This window comes from Chenopodium quinoa, unplaced genomic scaffold (assembly GCF_001683475.1).
Source record: "Chenopodium quinoa cultivar QQ74 unplaced genomic scaffold, ASM168347v1, whole genome shotgun sequence".
Lineage (NCBI taxonomy): Eukaryota > Viridiplantae > Streptophyta > Magnoliopsida > Caryophyllales > Amaranthaceae > Chenopodium > Chenopodium quinoa.
The window spans coordinates 3,907,838-3,928,129 of NW_018744080.1; the positions used below are offsets into that span (position 1 = coordinate 3,907,838).

The 20,292-nt window shown below is 35.2% G+C and overlaps 3 protein-coding genes across 4 annotated transcripts; 1 reads left to right on the top strand and 2 right to left on the bottom strand.

Annotated features, from left to right (window-relative positions):
• The first annotated feature begins 2,288 nt into the window (after nucleotides 1-2,288).
• On the top strand, nucleotides 2,289-11,192 carry LOC110691551 (putative calcium-transporting ATPase 11, plasma membrane-type). 2 transcript variants are annotated; one of them, XM_021868489.1, is made up of 8 exons: nucleotides 2,289-2,648; nucleotides 6,201-6,252; nucleotides 6,340-8,264; nucleotides 8,363-8,489; nucleotides 8,584-8,612; nucleotides 9,120-9,291; nucleotides 9,371-9,669; nucleotides 9,841-11,192. In XM_021868489.1, exons 1-8 carry the CDS (start codon nucleotides 2,487-2,489, stop codon nucleotides 10,144-10,146), a joined length of 3,072 nt encoding a protein of 1,023 aa, XP_021724181.1. In that variant the 5' UTR covers nucleotides 2,289-2,486; the 3' UTR covers nucleotides 10,147-11,192. The 2 variants fall into 2 exon arrangements, with proteins under 2 accessions (XP_021724181.1, XP_021724180.1); XM_021868488.1 differs by lacking the exon at nucleotides 8,584-8,612 and having other exon boundaries at nucleotides 8,363-8,518.
• A 186-nt stretch (nucleotides 11,193-11,378) lies between these two features.
• Nucleotides 11,379-14,391, bottom strand: LOC110691553 (UDP-URONIC ACID TRANSPORTER 1-like). Its single transcript, XM_021868490.1, has 4 exons — nucleotides 13,948-14,391; nucleotides 13,060-13,163; nucleotides 12,128-12,356; nucleotides 11,379-11,721 (listed from the first exon to the last, which is right to left on the bottom strand). The coding sequence occupies exons 1-4, from the start codon at nucleotides 14,389-14,391 to the stop codon at nucleotides 11,575-11,577; spliced, it is 924 nt and encodes a 307-aa protein (XP_021724182.1). The 3' UTR covers nucleotides 11,379-11,574.
• A 3,803-nt stretch (nucleotides 14,392-18,194) lies between these two features.
• On the bottom strand, nucleotides 18,195-19,553 carry LOC110691554. The gene is made up of 2 exons (XM_021868491.1): nucleotides 19,007-19,553; nucleotides 18,195-18,918 (listed from the first exon to the last, which is right to left on the bottom strand). Exons 1-2 carry the CDS (start codon nucleotides 19,173-19,175, stop codon nucleotides 18,296-18,298), a joined length of 792 nt encoding a protein of 263 aa, XP_021724183.1. The 5' UTR covers nucleotides 19,176-19,553; the 3' UTR covers nucleotides 18,195-18,295.
• Nucleotides 19,554-20,292: the final 739 nt, after the last annotated feature.

Here is a 20,292-nt window from a genome sequence, read left to right on the forward strand (position 1 = left end):
CTACCCTATGCGTCTCATACGTATCATCAAGCCTCTGACTGAATGGACCGTAATCATCATATGGTCCACTCTGATCGTCGACATCCTCATCTGCATCATCCTCGTCCTCGACCTCCTCCTCCTCCTCCTCCTCCTCCTCCTCATCATCATCATCATCTTGATCATCCGCAGAACAGTGCACCCGTTCTCTGCGGGCCGAGGCCGAAATACCACGGGATCTAACGTGTCTGGGCCCCGAGCTCTCCATTGAGTAGATCGTACTCCTCACGACGTCAATACTCTTCCCCACACCAGGTCCAAATTGCGATGCCTAACTCCAAGTAAATAACGAAACATAATAACGAAAACAAATTAAAAAAAAGTCGAAAATAAACACAAAAGCAAATAAACAAGTTACGGAAATAAAATTATAAACATAAAAAATATAAATATAAACAAGACAATATACATATAAACATAAGAAATATAAACATAAACATATACCAAAAACAAAAAATATAACCAAAAACAAAAAATATAAACTACAAACAAAAAAAAAAACAAACATAAACAAAAACAAAAAATATTACCAAAAACAAAAAATATAAATACAAAAAAGGACGAAAATAAACACAAAAGCAAATAAACAAGTAACGGAAATAAAATTATAAACATAAAAAATAAAAACATAAACAACACAATATAAATAAAAACATAAAAAATATAAATATAAACATAAAAAAATATAAATATGAACATAAAAAAATATAAATATGAACAAAACAATATACCAAAAACAAAATATATAACCAAAAACAAAAAATATAAACAACAAACTAAAAAATGAAAAACATAAACAAAAACAAAAAATCAAAAATGCAAAGAAAAACCAAAAACAAAAAACTAACAAAACTTAAAAAATTTAAAATTGCAAAAACTTAAAAAAAGAAGAACATCAAAATTTTAAAGAAAATTTATAAAAAAAAAAGGGAACTTATAATTTTTTTACATACAAAAATATAATTCAAAAAAAAAAAAAAACAATACATAGGAACATAAAATTAAAAATTAAAACCAGAAACAATTTTTTTTTTTTAAAAAAATAGAACATAAAATTAAAACAAATAAAAAAACAAAATTTAAAAAAAAAAAGGGAACATACAATTTAAAAAAAAGAAAAACAAATTTTTTAAAAAAAAAAAAAAAATTCGAAAATAAAATTTAAAATTAAAAAAAAAAAAAAAAAAAATTAAAAAAAAAAAAAAAGGAGGAGGCGCCTAGGCAAGACGCCTGTACGGTGGTGGCGGCGCCTATCCCAGACGCCACCACCACGGCTGTGGCGCCTAGCCTATCCGCCGCCGCCGTGGTAGTGGCGTCTGGGCTAGGCGCCGCCTCCACCGTACGGGCGTCCTGCCTAGGCGCCTCCTCCGTGGTGGTGGCGTCTCGCCTTGGCGCCCCACCGTCGCCGGAGGTTTTTTTTTAAAAAAAAAATTACAAAAATTACCTTCTCGCCGGCAAACCGCCTTCCGCCCACCGCCGGAGCCGCCACTTCCTTGCCGGGCCGCCTCGACATAGCTCGGGAAATAATTTAGAGAGAGAAAGTGGAAGTAGAGAGTAGAGAGAGAAATTGTGTTTTTTAGTTTGAGGGCAAAAGTGTCATTTCACTCTTATTTTGTGGGCTTTATGTAGGAATTTGCGGGCGATGTTTAACAGTTCACATTTAGAAAGGGGATTCACCACTTTAATTCTCATAAACAATTCTTTTTACATATCAATTTCAATTTTTACCTTTTTTTTTATAAAAAATATTAGATTATTTCAATTTTACAATATGAGACTAATCAAACACCATTTGTCCATTTCACACAACCCAACTAAAAAAAATTACAAATACTAAAGGGAATGATAATTTAATTTAGGAAAATGCTATACATAGCCATTAGGGCTACATATAAGCATTAAATCCACACTTAAAAATCGTAAAAAGTTCAAAAATCATAAAAATATAAACACTAATTACATTGATTTACGCGTATTTTTGTCGTGAATTTCTAATTTTATACAATTTCCAAGAGTATTTTTAATGCTTATATATAGCCCTTAAGGCTACATATGACATTACCCTTTAATTTAAATTGAGGTCCCTCTCATATAATATTGACATACATGTCTTAGAAGTACTCATCAAAATCTAACATTCAAAATAAAATCAATTTTCAAAAATAGATTCCCTCTTTTATTTTTTAAATTAAATATTAATATTAATTTTAACGTGGGTGCGAATAAGTGGATATATACGAACTTACGAAGTAATAAAAGTGCAAGTACCAAATCGGTTCATTTTCCCATTATTTATCCCTATTTCTAGTCCTTAAAACACAACCTTTCTTTTGTTTGCAACCCCCCAATGGTGAACTTGTACTACTAGTACTCTTTCCCGCTATTCTTTGTAATTTGTTTCATGTAACGTAATCGATAAACAAAAATCACTTAATCAATAATTTTCAATGGAGAGGTTGCTTAAGGACTTTAATTTGCCGCCGGATGCACCCGAAGACGCTCGTATCCGGTGGCGAAAAGCCGTCGGATTACTCATTCGTAATCGCCGTCGTCGTTTCCGATATGTTGCTAATCTTAAACAACGCTCTGAAGCTGCTAAAACTCTTCAGGTTTTTTTTTTTTTAAATTTTTTTTTCAATTTTCTTAATGGGGTTTATTATGGTATTAATGTTGCTGAAAATATTGGTTTAATAGTCAAGAGTTAGTTGACCTTTTGTATTTCCTCATAACAAATCTTTTTCGAACGGCTCAAAAAGATTTTGGTAAATGACTTTTTCTTAGAGTTCATAATATGAGATGGGGGAGTACTTTAAACTTTTTTTTTTGTTGTTGTTGTTGTGTTTTTTTGTTTTTATTTTTTTTTATGTTGACTATTTTGTGTTACAAATAGCTTTTTAGATTACCTAGCTACTCCTCTATCTTAAAATTTAAATTACGAAATATAAACGTAATATTTTTAGATTTTATTTATGTTCTCAAATGTCATTTCATATAATCATTTTTTTGAAACATAATGATATATTACCTCCATTATAAGTTATGTGCAACGATTTAAGAGGAAAAAAGTCTAATCGTTGCACATAACCTGTAACGGAGGTAGTACAAGTAATTATAGTCAAGCTAGATTATCAAACAAGGCCTTTGAAATTTAATGGTGGGAAAATATGTGCATTTCGTATGTACCATGTAATCTTATTTTTTTTATTTAAATTTAATTGTTTATTCAATTACGAAGTATTTTTAAATCATCTTAAGAAGTTAAGAGGTGGTAGGCAACTACGCATTATTGCACGTCTGCATTAGGCTGCAACTTGCAAGACTTAAGTGTGGTGTTTGTGTAAAAAAAAAAAAAAAAAAAAAAACAAACACCTTTGGCTCACTTTTTTGAAAAAATAAAAATCGAGGAGCGAAAAAAAACATTGAGTTTGTCATATAGAGTAACTATTTTTACTCATATGTCTACCTTGGCCATTTCCTTTTTTTTAACACATATTCCTTAGTACTCCCGTTCTAATCAAGAGGCCGACGGAGTACATTATTTATTTACACACTAACACTATCACTTTTTAATTCCCTTATTTTAAGATATCAAAAAAGATTGGAATAAGTTTTTTTTTTTGAGGTAAAAAAAAAATAAATAAAAAAGAGATTGGAATAAGTAGCAAAGATAAATTTCTATCTTTACTAATTCTAATTTTTTTGATTTATTCTCCTTTTAATTACATCCCTATCTTCCTAAGCAAACACTAGATTTCTTCTATCCTCACACACTTATTCTCATGAAGTCCCTTTCTCCTTAGTCCTTATCCCATTAAACAAACACCCTCGAATAAAAGGAAGTGGAAGATGATAGAAAGCTATAGTTTTTTTTTTTTTTTTTTTTAAAAATTGCTTGGCTTTTTTTAGTGTTGTTTTATTCCTTATTTCCTACTTGTATGTAAATGTCATTTCTCTCGGAAACTTTCATTTTATATTTGCATATGATCAAACAAACAGTTAGGTAAATAAAATGCACCTTTACATTAAAAAATAAACCGACATTAATATAATTTTTTTGGAAAATTCTATTTATGATGTTCAACTAAACAATCGAGTAACCTAAACGTCTTAACTCAAGGGTAATGATAAAAACATTGATAACGCCAATATTCAGATATTCAGTACTCATTCTGCCTGTACTTGCTATCATATTGTAGTTGAATCACCTTATAAATTATTGTGCTTTAGTACTAAGTACTGATAAGATTCCACTGTTAAGGTTTATGTGATAAACTGATAATCACATGAAAATATCCACTCTACTTTATTAAAGACCCTATTTATTTATTTATTTATCTATCTCAAATTTCAAAATTTTGTACTGTTCTGTAGTGGGTGCACCCATTAATAGCATTATAAATAATGACTTCTTCTTAGCTACTGTTATATAATGGGCTAGAAAAATTTATAGCCGCAAAATTTAAACTTTTTTTGAACATCTATACAAAAATATCAATTGGTAGGAAATTTCCTTGAACTTTCTTGCAATATTGATGATCAAATTGAGATTATGGGCATTTTGTACTGGTATAGGTTAATTTTGGCTATCTTTGTGAAAGTGATGTTATGGGGCTATACTTTATCTTTTTGTTATGCTACATGCTCCAGTTAAAATCTTGGTACGTGCATTTTGGTACCACTGTCACGAGATTATATCCTTGCTAGGATTATTACCTTACATAAGATAGCTCGGAATACCTACATTTTAGGTACCTGTTACCTAATGCGATATGAATTGATAAACATGACCGTATAATGGATGTAGTAAAGATTGAATTGAGGTCTAGTAAGAGTAAGAAAGTTGCCTTATGGATAAATACGTTACTTGCTAATCCATAAGGATTTAGCGCACTGAGGCTTTGTTTGGTGATTAGCGATTAGCTAGTTTTAAGAGCTGGTTGTGTTGATTGATTTGACTAACTGGTCGTATTGGATGTTTTGACTAGCGGATCTAATAATCACACTAAAGCTCAGGCGAGTCAGGCCATAACAAACCATTGTGTTTTATGCGCACATGGGGGCGTAAAACCATATAATACAAAGATATATGAGAGCCTTTGTGACTTGTGGTTTATGTTACCTTCTTGTTGCTATATTTTACTGAACATATTCACCTGGCTTGGATTGCTTTCGCTTTCCTTTGACTTCTTGTATCAATCTTGTAACTTGCACTATTTTTTCTCTAGTATGAGGAATGTGCATTAACATCAGCTGAAAGTATTTCTATAAATTTTGAACAAGTATTTCAATGTATATCCTGTTTAGAGGTTGTGGAATGTGGATAATATCCTACAATAAGAACATGAAAAATGATCCAAAATAATTTCCTCCTTTGAGAAGGTCTTAAGAGACTCATACAATGCTTCTTAGTTCTTAGCCCCGTTGTCTACTGAACAGTCAAGACTATAGGAGAGGTTGCTTGAAATGATACCTTTAACAGAAACATTTTTACAAACTGCTACTTGAGAGGTTTCTAGAAAACAAGGTTAATAGAGCTACAAAAATACTAAGATCTGCATATTATGATGTGGTAGGAGAAGCTCAGTTATAAATTGAATATGTAAACACTTCCTCTTTGCACCTCCTGATCAGATGGAGCAAAGGAATCATACAGTTTATCCTTGGCCTACTTATGACTAGCTATGAAGCTTTAGGACGTCACCTCTGGAGCGAATGCAACTCTCAGAGAAAATGGAAATTTTTGTTGAACAATCGAGCTAACACTAGGGAAATTGCACTTCAGCATCACTTGTAGTTTGTAGTTCCAACTTTGCTCTATACACATTATGACATTAATGTCTCTTGTATTATTGACAATTCACAAGGAAATATTGAGGCAGTTGCATGTACTTTGGACTGTTTGCCATATCCATTGATATATCGTGTACTCTTGACACTTAGGCTACTCAAACTATAACATATGACAAATATTATTGTCCGTTATTGGTTTGCTCTGCAGGTATTATATTGGTAATCTTGAAATATTGTTTCTGGGAATAAGGATATGCATGTTTTGGTTCGTTTTTGGCTGCATCATCCCATATCCCATGAGTTAGTTATATCTTGACCTGTGTACTTAGCTGTTGCTGTTCTTGTTTATTCATTTTTTTTTTTTTTGACAGGATTTACGTGTTGCGTTCATGGTACATAAAGCAGCAATTCGTTTTAGTGATGGTATGGAGCTTTGAAATATTATTTTGATATTACTTGCTATCTATTTCTCCAGTTATTGTGTGTGTAATATGTTAATCATTTTTGCAGCTGGTAGAAATGAATATACGCTATCAAAGGAAACCCAAGAGGAAGGTTTTGGAATTGATTCTGATGAATTGGCATCTATTGTTCGTGGCCATGATACAAAGGGCTTTAATACCCATGGGGGCGTAGAAGGACTAGCCATGAAAGTATCCTCATCACTCAAAGACGGAATCTCATCAAGTGACATACCTTGTAGGCAAAAAATTTATGGACAAAACAAATACACTGAAAAACCTCCTAGAGGATTTTGGACATTTGTATGGGAGGCATTACATGACTTGACATTAATAATTCTGATGGTTTGCGCGGTGGTTTCAGTAGGGGTAGGAATTAGTACTGAAGGGCTTCCTAAAGGAATGTATGATGGGGTGGGAATTCTACTCAGTATATTTTTGGTTGTTATTGTGACTGCTGTCAGTGACTATAAACAGTCGTTGCAATTTATAGATCTGGACAAAGAGAAGAAGAAGATATTTGTTCAGGTTACAAGAGATGGACGTAGGCAGAAGGTACTGATCTTTGATTTGGTTGTTGGAGATATAGTAAACTTGTCTAATGGAGATATAGTTCCTGCTGATGGAATTTTTATTTCTGGCTACAACTTGTTGATTGATGAGTCAAGCTTAACGGGTGAGAGTGAGCCAATTAACATAACTAATGAAAAGCCGTTTCTTTTATGTGGAACGAAAGTACAAGATGGATCAGCTACAATGCTGGTGACTGCTGTTGGTATGAAGACTGAATGGGGAAAGTTGATGGAGACTCTAAGTGAGGGGGGTCAAGATGAGACGCCTTTGCAGGTGAAACTAAATGGAGTTGCTACTATAATTGGAAAGATTGGATTATTATTTGCAGTACTGACATTTTTAGTATTGACTATTAGATTTGTTATTGAAAAAGTTGTTCATGATGAGATCTCACACTGGTCTTCAGAAGATGCATTGAAGCTCCTAGACTACTTTGCTATTGCAGTAACAATTATTGTCGTTGCTGTTCCTGAAGGGCTTCCATTAGCAGTGACTCTCAGCCTTGCCTTTGCAATGAAGAAATTGATGAATGACAAGGCACTGGTTAGGCATCTTACTGCATGTGAAACAATGGGTTCTGCCACATCTATCTGCACTGATAAGACTGGGACACTCACGACAAATCATATGGTAGTTGAAAAGATTTGGTTAGCTGGGAAAGAACGAGAATTGAAAGGAAAAGATTTGAAATCAGATGTATCTGAGAGTACCTTGACCACTCTTTTACAAGTTATTTTCTTAAATACTGGTGCAGAAATAGTAAAGGACCATGATGGAAAGACTTCCATTCAAGGGCAGGCAACTGATTCAGCATTGCTTGGATTCGGAATGCTTCTAGGGGGGAATTTTGAGGAGTTTCGCCAAAAGTACCAGATAAAGAATGTAGAGCCTTTTAATTCTGTTAGAAAGAAGATGTCTGTCCTTGTGGCTTTGCCGGAAGGTGGAACTCGAGCCTTCTGCAAGGGGGCATCAGAAATAGTTTTAGGCTTGTGCCACAAAATGATTGATTGCAATGGCAATTCTGTAGACATTTCTGAAGAGCACTTCAAGAATATAACTAATGTCATAAATGGTTTTGCTGATCAAGCTTTGAGGACTCTGTGCTTGGCTTTCAGAGACATGGATGTTGGATATGATGAAAACAGCATTCCTGAAGATGGATATACTTTAGTAGCCGTTGTTGGAATCAAGGATCCAGTTCGTCCTGGGGTAACAGAAGCTGTTCAGACTTGTTTAGCTGCTGGAATCACTGTGCGTATGGTCACTGGTGACAATATCAATACAGCCAAGGCCATAGCAAGAGAATGTGGTATACTAACAGAAGGTGGCCTTGCCGTAGAAGGATCTGAGTTCCGTAGTAAGACTCATGAAGAGATGAAAGAGATCTCACAAAGAATCCAGGTTTGTTTTCCAATTCTTGCAGAAACTCTCTTTAGTTGCAGGCATTTATAGTTGGAAAGTACTGAAGTTTGCACGAATTTTTTTATCAATAATATCAGGTAATGGCAAGGTCTCTGCCATTAGACAAACACAAATTGGTGAGTAACCTCAGAATACTCCGGGAGGTGGTTTCTGTGACTGGTGACGGGACCAATGATGCACCTGCCTTGCATGAGTCTGATATAGGACTTGCTATGGGAATTGCAGGAACAGAGGTTTGTTAATAATTTCATTGTCTAAGTCAATTATGATGCACCTGCCTTGCATGAGTCTGATATAGGACTTGCTATGGGAATTGCAGGAACAGAGGTTTGTTAATAATTTCATTGTCTAAGTCAATTATGATGCACCTTTTATTTTAGAGAATGGATGCAGGGTTCATTCAGTTCTTTTACTCATGATTGATGATTCCACATGGTGGATTGGAAATAATTTTAATGCCTGTGAAAATGACTGTTGCAGTGTAACTACTGAACAGTTTCTTTCTTTCCTGGCACTTCCCTTGGTCCTTGCCAAATTCTGGGGACTGTTGTTGATACCTTTGTATATTATTTCAGTATTATATTGTCTTGACAATAAAGACTTTGCAACACTTTTAGTTTCTAAAATCCAAATTTCTTTACAAAGAACTATATGGATAGATAGATTAGATAGATATTACCTGTTATCGAAAAGACTAGAATTAAAGCTTTGTAGAAATTGTTTATTGAGATTCATCATTTACCACCTTAAGTCTGAAATTTTGTGATCTGAAGAGTTGCATGTAGAATGCTAGCTGCAATTCTACCTTCTGACTCCACAAGTTATTGTCTACAGGTTGCAAAGGAAAGCGCCGATGTCATTATTTTAGATGACAATTTCAGCACCATTGTAAATGTAGTCAAATGGGGGAGAGCTGTCTACATAAACATCCAAAAATTTGTGCAATTCCAGTTGACAGTCAACATAGTTGCCCTAATGCTAAATTTTGTAGCTGCATGCATCACTGGTTAGTTCCGGATTTATTGAACTTTCTTACATTGCATAATATCTTTGTACATTTTACGGATATATTATGGGACTTCTAGGTTCTGCTCCATTGACGGCTGTGCAGTTGCTGTGGGTCAACATGATTATGGATACACTTGGCGCGCTGGCCCTGGCTACAGAACCACCTACTGATGAGCTCATGAAAAGACCTCCTATTGGAAGAAATGTTAGTTTTATTACCAAGACTATGTGGAGAAATATCCTTGGCCAGAGTGTATATCAGTTCGCTGTCCTTGCTGTTCTGAGCTTTGATGGAGAGCGGCTACTTAGACTTGGCGGCCCAGATTCTCAAGTTATCCTGAATACAGTCATATTTAACTCTTTTGTGTTCTGCCAGGTTTCCTCTTGCTTTTCCTCTGCCTCTCTCTTTTCCTTTCTTCCATTGCTCCCTTTCTCCCTCTGATTGAAATTGAAAATCCAGCAACAAACAGCACTTACCATTGAGCTTTTAAGTCATTGTTTTCGCTGCTTTATATTCTTATGTGTTTTCTGCTCCATTCTTTATCAGGTGTTCAACGAAATCAATAGTCGTGATATAGAGAAAATAAATGTCTTCCGTGGAATATTCAGCAGCTGGATTTTCATGGTTGTTATGGTTTCCACTGTTGCATTTCAAGCAATCATAGTTGAGTTTCTGGGAACTTTTGCAAGCACTGTGCCCTTGAACTGGCAGCTTTGGTTAATCAGCATTTTAATCGGAGCAGTTAGCATGCCTTTAGCTGTCATTCTAAAGTGCATTCCTGTTGAGAGAAATGCTGCTCCGCAACACCATAATGGTTATGAAGCCCTACCTAGCGGTCCAGAACAGGTCTAATAATACACGGGCTGCACCAACTTTGATCAGACAAAAACGGTGCATAACTCAATTTCACAAAAAAGGCATGAACCAGAGAACTAACTGGTTGAAGAAGTATCCTCAGGTGTTGCTTCAGTTCCACATTTTTTCCTCGTACCAGCGGCTTGCAACTCATTTTGTTTGCACAAATATCCCAAGTTAGGTATTTTGGATTAACTTAATGTTAGGAATTTGAGATTAGGCTGAATTTTACCAAAATGATTCATGGAAGTGGTTTCATTTTAGGTACCTCCACCCATACGGAATTTACTCTTCTGTTAAGTTGCTTACATAAACGTATGGTTTGGTTAGAACGCGTTAACTTAAAATATTTTGAAAACGACGATAATTTTTCATCTAATGGCTCTGTGTCAATTGAAAGTTTACCTTGCAATTGAACTGTTTGCAATTGTTTATGTACTTACTTTTAAAAACACAATTCGCTTGGTTGAAGTATCATCCAATAATAATTTAATAGAAGTGGTAACTCCAATGAAAAATACTTGACGATTTTTTGGATATTCAAAGGATGTTAGTTTTTCAAAATATTAACTCAAAAGCCTCTGGTATGAAAAAAATGTGAAGTTGAAGCAACTTCTGATGATACATCTTCGGGCCATGCTTATCTTCAAGAGATTAAGCCATGCATGATTTTATTTTTCGTCAAAAGTTGGTGCTCATGCCAATATTGGTTCATATGGAGAAGCCGTCGAAGGGAACTGAGACAAGGTGCCATTGTGAGACACTGAGACCCCTGAGACCTCTAATCTTTTCAAGTTTCAGTTATTCTGTTCGGAGCACTGTAAGAGAAAATGTTATTGGTTTTTACAAAATGTGAGGTAAATTATTAGATATATTCCATCCATGTTTTCTTGCCATATTACCTGAATATCTGACTATCTGAGATTGCATGCTGGTAGAGAAGAAAAAATTGTCTTGTTTTTCTGGTGTTATATCAGCTTATTTCAGCAAGGTATTGATTTTATGCTCCAAGAATATGCAAACTTTCAATTCTATTCATTTTTGTTTGTAGTTGTAAATTTGCAATCTACTACAGTATTTGTATTACTCAAAATTTACTGCATGAAAAACCTAAGCATTTGAGCCGCGTTCAGATTTTCATACTACCAATTTCACAGCAGTCATAAAATTCATCTGATCATACTGTTAAATAGCAAGAACGACAACACTATATTCTTTCCGATAATTTTCTTAAGCTGAATTTCCTGGTGAGCAGAATACAAAAAATAGAATTATAAATTTATAACCTCTGTTTTGACCTCTCTGTGAACAAATACTGCTCCACTCTACTCAAGACATGCTACTTCAATACAATATAGTTACGTGTAATTACCTAGCTAATCAATCTTCCTATTTAAGATGAAAAAAAATTAAATAAAGAATGTATTACTTGAATCTTCGCTTTGTCTCTCCATAAGCAATTACTCCAAGAACAGTCATTGTATAACCACCAATACCTATCACGGTAACTGGATTCTGGAAAATAAGTATTGAGATAACGACAGCCACTGCACCCTTTGCATTGCCTAATACCTGAAGGAAAAATTAACATATACTGAGTAAAGATACTAATAGCTGGGAGAAACATCAATATCACAGGGATCCCTAGGAAACAGAACAAGAGAAAATAAAACGTATGGAGTGTAAACTTTACCTAAATATGCTATACAAGAAAATGAGATGTCATACTTGCGAAAAAAAAAAAAAAAAAAATAACACTACACAAGGCATACAAAGTCTTCCCTAACTAATTAAGTTCTTGTAATGGATAAAACAATCCGTAAATAACCAGAATTACTTTCCTAGATAAAGTAGATATTCCGAATCCTAGTATTGTTGCTTTGAGAGAATAATGATAGCAAACAGATTAGCCATCGACTCACAACACATACAATTAATTAAACACATTTAAAGCATTAGAGGTATAAGGATATCAAACCTGGAGAGTTAGGGCACTTGTGTACTTGGTCACCAAGAAGTTGGACAAATTGGCAGCATAAGCCATGGTTGAGTTCAGTATAAGAATTATCAACATGAACTTATGCTGATGTCCCACAGAAGCAAAGACTTCTAGTACAGTGGGCTCCATTATAAACACAGCAGGAACTAAGGCGACAACTGCAATTGGGGCCATATACAGCAACAAGTTCATCGAGTCCATCTTTTCCCTGAAATAAGTAACATGAGATTAGATTGAAAGTCCACCAGGAATGCATCTGAACAGAATTCAAACTTTTACCCCAGTTTGCACTTTGCAAATTGCTCAAGTATGAGTCAATAGGGAAGGACATCAAATGTATCATACTCTATCAGAAAAGTGTCTGTTCTTTTGTCCTATATCTAGTCTCAACGTTTTTAAGATAAGACTTTAGAATCAATGAATGATGTCTGAAATAAGCATTCTATTGTTGATCCATGATGTGCCATGTATTACACTCTTTTGAACTTTCAGCCTTCAATGTGATATACCCCAGAGAATGTTTCTAATCATGATTTTAAACACCATGCCGTGATGCTTCCTGTACTATTTTCTACTAAAATGTTGAATTTGATGCAAGATAGATGAATAATTGCATATCATTTGCCATCAGCATCTTGGTCAAGTACGGGTCACTTCTGAAGTTTTGATGCACCCTGGTTATGTCGTGTCACTTGATGGAACGGAAAATTGGATATAAGGACAGAAAAGCTTTCATGTGTAGTCGTGTAGATTTGTGATTTTGAACGTACTACCACAAAAACTCACAACTTCCTTTATTTCTGTTGTGATTCTTTGTTTCCCTGCTTATATCTAAATGACTCTTTACCTGAAAATGCCCAAAATTTTGCAGTGTCTATTGCACATTGTTTCATAAAGTAGCAGAAACTCACCCTTCATCAGAGAGTAGGATGCCCTGGAGAACAGATTTGAACGCCCTCGCTGCAGTGGCACTTATACACATAATAAATCCAAACAAATGAAAACTTGGCTCCCCCTGTCAAAATCCGCAAGAATTCCATCAAGTTTCTTACTTTCAAGTTCAAAATCATCAAAAACACGAATTATTTTCTAAACAAAGATGGACAAAGTAAAAGGTGGTTGCTTGCTTTAGTGATGTTCTCAAAAGAAGTAAACATATTTGAATGCGGTCCTTGATGATCCGAAAGGACCACATTCAAATATGTTTACTTGTTCTGATATCAATATAACCAAACAGGCCAATAGATTAGTACAATCAATTAAGTACAATAAGTGGGGTTAATTATTTAACAAATCAAATCAACAAACAAGCAATGCAAATATGCCATCAATTCCGGCACTAAATCAAGATTTGACAATATTACTATTTACCAACATTCCCAACAAATTGAATAATGAACAATATTTCCAAAACTATCTTCATTATCATAATATAACTTCTCTTAGTAATTAATTGATTACACCAAGCAATGCTCTACTTTGAAAGATCCACCAAATTCAAAGGTGACATAATTTAAATCAAACATTTACTATTTTACAATATTTAGCTCACTATCATTATAACAACACATTCCAGATCTTAAATCTCATACTTAAAGTTCCAAATCAGATCAAAACATACAAATAAAAGATTCAAAGATTTCAAACTAATGAGGAAAACATAACTATCAACAATCATATAAATTTAAAATTCCACAAACAATCCAACAACAATAACATTGCCAAAGATTTTATCTCACGTGATCATCAACAACGAATAAAATATAATAATTCAAAAATACCAAGTTGAAGAAATATACCCCACTAGCAATAATAACACCAGTAACAACAGGAACAAGGCAAGCATAAGTAACCCAAGCTTCTCTCTTGAAAGTGATCAAATAAGCAAACAAAGCAGTGAAAAACGGCGTCGTAGCACCAACAGCTTGATTGAAGGAAACAGGAAGAAATCTCAAAGATACATTACCACCAACAACTGACCCACAAAAAACAATACTCAAAGTCACAATTTTAACAAATTGTGATCTTGATTTTACTCTTTGTAATGGAACTATTTTCAATATAACAATGGAGATGTAACTCAGAAAAGCACAAGCTGACATGTGGCACATTGTTAGGAATATTGGAAATCCGAATTTATAATTTGAGAGAAGTAATTTGTTTAATAGTAATACCCCAATATTTGATGAATACCATAGTATTATCAATGATCCTATAAAAATCATGTCTTTTTTTATTGACATGTTTTTTTTTTTTTGGGATCTGGGGATTTGGGTTGAAGCTCTTTCTGGAGCTTTAATGGAGATTGAATCAGGGTTTTTTTTCCTTTTTTGGGAAGATGGGTTAAATTAATTTGAAATAATTAATGTATTAATGTATTAAAAAAATTTCAAAAAAAAAAAAGCAATCTTTGAGTTGAGAGGAGAGAGAAAGGGATGTATTGAGTTTGCAGGAGATGTCACAGGTGGTGGGGAAGAAGATGAAGATAGAAAGCGTAGTTTTTGTGTTTTTATTTACGAGTTTTTTTTTTAAAGTTTTTTGTTGGAAAGAATGTTACACTTTGAAAGCTTGAATAGGGTATTTGTACAGATCATATCTAATTGGTGCAAAATTTATAAAAGTATGTTTAATAGTTTAAGGCTTTAAGCCCTTAATTATTTTTTTTGGTGTTTAGAGAGCCACAAGAGCGAGGGTGAGAATCAATCTTAAGATCTCCTAAATTCGGAAGGTAAGCTCTAACCACTTGAATTACCCCTCACTCTCTTAAGCCCGTTAATTGGATGAGCTAAATGCACAAGTTTGTTATGGAATATATTTATATCTTTAAATAAGAAAATTAATTAAATTACGATATGAAATTCTAAATCATACCCATATATGGCACACAAAATAAGGGTATGTTCTTATTGACTGAACTGAACTGAAATGAATATTTTAAAAGAGAAGGAAATTAGAAGCTGAGCTGAACTGAACTGAGCTGAACTGAATTTTAACGTAAGAGAACAGGCCCTAAATATATTAGCTTCCCTACCTTATAAAAAGTGGGAAAATACTTTATGAATAGTGTCAAGACTATTATACCCTTAAAAAAGTTAATTGACATATTATCCCCATTTAAAATTAAATTTTGATGCATTTAAGTATTTAATCTTTCGTATTTTTGTCCTCTATTTCTTTTGTTTATCTTAGCTTCCTTCTTATCATTCCATCGAAAAGGCCAAAAATCCTCATTTCTCAATTTCCTCTTTTCTCACGAACTCCTTTCTGGTTGCTGGAAAATATTACTAACATGTCAGTTTTCATTCCCCGGTCACCACCTAGTCACCTACCACCGTGATAATTCTATAAGGATGATGACCCTGCTGATTGTTTTTTTATACTAAAGGAAATGTAAAGTTTGTGTAAACTATTTGTTTATGTTATACGAAGAGGTGAATAAGCATACTATTCGGAGACGCCCGTATCCGGTTAGAGTTGGGGACAGCTCAAGATTGGTGGAGTTGACGGATGAATGCAATAATGGTACCTTCGTAGTGGTGGAGTGTAAAGTGTAATTGCTTGGATACCATTAAAATGATAAACCAAAAAAATAAAAAATAAAAAATAAGAGTAATACTTTTGATATAATCTCTTCTAGTTGTGTTTATAGAGGAGTCAAACAAAGCAACTCATTTGATGAGTCTTCTACGGAATGTAGCAGTTATGTCTTACATATGAGGTACTATAGTCTTATGCTTTTGATTAAGAGGTTGTTTGAAGATATATTTTGCTTTAGTTACTGTGTCATTGTCTCGATTTTTATCCTAGGAAAAGCTTATAGTTTATGATTATAGGAAAGAGTTAAGATGTACCCATACATCATCAGTTAAATACTCGTAGCTCATAAATGCTATCTCCTCCATTATATGGTCCAATGACTATCTAATTGCAGGGAAATATACTAATTCACATATAGCCTTTGTGCTAGGGTGTTCAATGAGGGTTTTGTCCTCTCCATAACACTCCTATTATAGTTATAGAATGATGCAATATCTTTGATTGCCTTTTAATATAGTAATACGTACATTGGCGAGTTATAATATATATGATCATTTTCAAAATAAATAATCATAACACAAAACATGTTTCCACTATTAAATAAATTAAGATATAATTACTTATTGATCGACCTAAGACAAGTATAATTCAACAGCAACTCAAAGTACGTAAATTTTGAGGTTCGAATTTATAACTCCCCTACGATGGCTAGCTGTATCGCGCACTGCGCGCGTAGGATTCCCTAGTTCAAATAAAAGCTCAAATTAACCCTGTATAGTTGTATGTGCGGAGCATAAATTGATTGAAATTTAAATGTTGATAACAACATAAGTTTGTAATGAATACGAAATAATTAAGTCTTTGAATTATTATATGTAAAAAAGTTAAAGTCCATATTTAATTTACAAAACTAATTGTTGATACATGTGTATTTAATCAAACTAAATAACTCTGTATTCTCTTATTTGTAAATTACTAAATTGTAATGTCTTATATGAATATCAAACACATTTAAAATATCTTGCTAATTTCTTATTGTATAAAGAGTAGTAGAGTTGATCAAAAGTAGCCTAACTCGCAGCCCGAGTTTGGGCAACTTTCGGACCCGACCTGTTTCGATCCAACTCGACTTATTAATTTGTTACGAGCAACCTAAATTATCTTTTTTTCAGTAAAAAAAAAAAAATATATATATATATATATAGTCTAATCCAAATTTGATTTGATAATGTAAAAGTATGCTATTTTAGCTCTAATTAGTGAGTTTGGGCATGATTTTTGGCACTAACTTTGTATTTGACTAATCATCACAAACCCCTGTAACTCGAGTAATCTCTAATTGAGCAACTCCTGCCACCCCAAACTAAAAATGTAACTCAATTGCTAAACATCGCCCGCGAATCTCCACATAAAGCCCACAAAATTAGAGTGAATTGTCACTTTTGCCCTCAAAGTAAAAAACACAATTTCTTCTCTCAATTCTCTACTTCCACTTTCTCTCTCTAAAAAACTTTCCGAGCGATGTCGAGGCGGCCCGGCAAGGAAGTGGCGGCACAGGCGGCGGGTGGACAGCGGTTTTCCGGCGAGAAGGTATTTTTTATTAATTTTGTGTTTAAAAATTAAAAAAAAAAGGTCGGAGGCGGTGGTGGCGCCTAGGCCAGACGCCACCACCACGGCGGCGGCGTCTAGCCCAGACGCCACTACCACGGCGGCGGCGCCTAGGCCAGACGCCGTGACGGTGGCGGTGGCGTCTGGCCCAGGCGCCATAACCACGGCACCGGCGTCTGGCCTAGGCGCCGCCGCTGTGGTAGTGGCGTCTGGGCTAGACGCCGCCGCCACCGTCACGGCGTCTGGCCTAGGCGCCGCCGCCTTTTTATTTTTTTTTTTAATTTTTTTTTGGTTTTAAATTTGAAATTTAATTTTCGAAAATAATTATTTTTTTTGATTTTTTTTTAAATTTGTTTTTCTTTTTTTTAATTTTAAATTTTATGTTTCTGATTTTTTTTTTATTTTGTTTTAAATTTTGTTGGTTTTTTTTAAAAAAATTTTATGTTCCTCTTTTTTTTTTTTAATTTTTAATTTTATGTTCTTGTTTATTGTTCTTGTTTTTTTTTTTTTTGAATTAGTTTTTTTACTTAAAAAAAATTTTATGTTCCCTTTTTTTTGTTATAAATTTTTTTTAAAATTTTGATGTTCTTCTTTTTTTAAGTTTTTATAATTTTATATTTTTCACTTTGTTATTGATGACTGCAACAGGCAGAGCTGTTATTGATGAACTGCAACAGGCAGAGCTGTTATTGATGAACTGGAACGGGCCCTTGAGCAGTGGCAGTGGGCGTCACAGAGAGATTATTGATATGTCGGCAGTGCATTTATAAAACATTTTCCTAGTTGTTTGTAAAAGTTAACATTATCTGTTCTTATAATTATTATTTTAAGTTCTTAGAATTTGACATTATATTTTTAGTTTTTATAACTTTTATTTTAAGTTGTAATTAGTGGGCATACGAAAACTAAATACAGGTTCACATTTAAATGGGAAAACTAAATACGAAAATTAGAATCCGAAAATTAAATAAATGGGAAAAACATAGCAATAGCAATATTAGGTCACATAGAAAAGGCAACTAGATTGTTCCACTGCTGCACCCGGTCATGATATAACGCATCCCAGCCCTCTACGCTTGCTGTACGAATGGTGTACCACGTTGGTATAATCGGTGGGACCGGAAAATCGGGTGACAGGTCCAGTCGGATGAAATGTCTGTATGACGGCCCCAGAAATCCAATAGCAACCTCTCTTACCGGTCTGGTGACGGTCTCACGCGAACACCAAGGCAGAACCGTGGTACACGGATAGTAAGCTCGACCATGCAAACCAAGGCCGAAATGCATCACTGCACACTTGTAGATGTTTGCAACGGCGAAGAGATCAAGGGGCGCGTCGAACCAATGATTTTGACCGCAACGTCCTCCTCCCCACCGGATACGCTGCAGAGACCTATCCAAGTCCTGTCCGTACACGTGGCGATAAACAGCTCGGTTTGAGGCGATTTCACTGTACATCAACTGACGCACTAAACCGTAGTTGTCTTCACCCATCTGAAACACATCAGCCACAACCCGAAATCCACAGTTACCATCTGCAACCACATCATTCCACCCGTCCAGGAACGGCATCATGATGTTAGGGATCCTGTCTTTATATGGAAAATGTTCAATGTCCATTCTGCCTGTTGCACACATCAAAAAACACAATTAACAAGTTAGCAGAAAACTAAACAAACACTCTAAAAAGTAAATTAAACTAAAGTACCGTACCGGTGCCGGGCATATTCACCGACGAAGATGTTTGACTACCACTTGATGACGATGTACGACCACGGCACGTGGCGATAAATGAAGAACTTGGTTTGTCCAATATTTGACAAACTTTTCCCTCTGAGGCACCCACTGCTGCATCACATAGTCTACGATTGCCGGGCACCATTGGTATGCATCCTTGAAGTTATCCAAGGCTCGGTCGTACTCTGCCTCCGTGGTAGCTTGCAGGATCTTCCGCCACTTACCATTTACCAATCTCTCTGCTGAATCTAAGTTCTTGTTGAAAAGGTTGTAGGCTTTGACTTTCACGCATTTGTTGATGTGCCATGTGCACAGTAAATGGCTCGACTCCGGAAACAGCTCCGCTATAGGGGCAAAGAGACCTCCCTCACAATCGCTGACGATGGCCGATGGCTGAACACTTGGGCCGATGTAATTTCTCAACTTCTCCAACACCCAACGGTAACTCGCAACCGTCTCATCCTTCATAACTGCATAACCAATCAAAAAGTTCTGGTTCGTTGGAGTCATCCCAACCATCTCAACCAGTGGAAACTTATACTTGTTTGTCTTGTACGTTGAATCGATCAGAATCACAGATGGCCAAGACGAAATCATATCAGCACAATCAGGATGCACAAGGAACAAATGAGTCACCTCCGATGTGTCTTCATCAGATTCAAACCAGTACAGGTAACCACGTGCTTGTGCCTGGTGTAGAAGCTGCTGTATAGGGTTCCTTCCCTCTGACCGTTCAAACCTCAATTTATGTCTGACGTTGTAGATGTGTCTTCGGTTTGGCTGGTCTTCAGGAAATTTCTCCAACACAGATGCTAATATTTTAGCAGGCTTCACTTGAGCATCACTCATTTCTTTTACAATTAGTTTCGCAGCAGGACTTAGGCCACTTAACTGTCGATGACCCACTTCATATGCGATCATCTCATGGTTGTGATACCCCCATTTACCGTAACTCTTCACTTCCCAACCGTCACCCCTTTGCTGTTGTCGAACCTTTACTCTGAACTGACACCCACAACCTTTCCGCTTTGTATCAAACCGAATCGCTTGACTGAAATCTCGTTCCTCCCTTTTGCGATAACGGTCGCATCTCAAAATGCGATCCATTCTACCATCCCGTTGAGATTTATGAGTTGCTACTACTAAACAAAAACCTGATCTAATTGCAACCTGTTTCGCCCAATCAACCGCTTGTTGAGCATCTTCGAACAGACCATCGTGTACAAAAATCCCACTATAATCATTTCCGTCTCCACCATAAT

Excerpts from the sequence above, each read along its gene's own strand:
- LOC110691551 (XM_021868488.1), top strand. The coding sequence starts at position 2,487 with ATGGAGAGGTTGCTTAAGGACTTTAATTTGCCGCCGGATGCACCCGAA. Across the intron at positions 8,519-9,119 it reads TGGGAATTGCAGGAACAGAG|GTTGCAAAGGAAAGCGCCGA; the intron begins GTTTGTTAATAA and ends TATTGTCTACAG. Across the intron at positions 9,292-9,370 it reads TGTAGCTGCATGCATCACTG|GTTCTGCTCCATTGACGGCT; the intron begins GTTAGTTCCGGA and ends TGGGACTTCTAG.
- LOC110691553 (XM_021868490.1), bottom strand. The coding sequence starts at position 14,391 with ATGTCAATAAAAAAAGACATGATTTTTATAGGATCATTGATAATACTA. Across the intron at positions 12,357-13,059 it reads ATCCTACTCTCTGATGAAGG|GGAAAAGATGGACTCGATGA; the intron begins GTGAGTTTCTGC and ends TACTTATTTCAG. Across the intron at positions 11,722-12,127 it reads CAAGTGCCCTAACTCTCCAG|GTATTAGGCAATGCAAAGGG; the intron begins GTTTGATATCCT and ends TTTTTCCTTCAG.
- LOC110691554 (XM_021868491.1), bottom strand. The coding sequence starts at position 19,175 with ATGGTGCCCGGCAATCGTAGACTATGTGATGCAGCAGTGGGTGCCTCA. Across the intron at positions 18,919-19,006 it reads GGTGAATATGCCCGGCACCG|GCAGAATGGACATTGAACAT; the intron begins GTACGGTACTTT and ends TGTGTGCAACAG.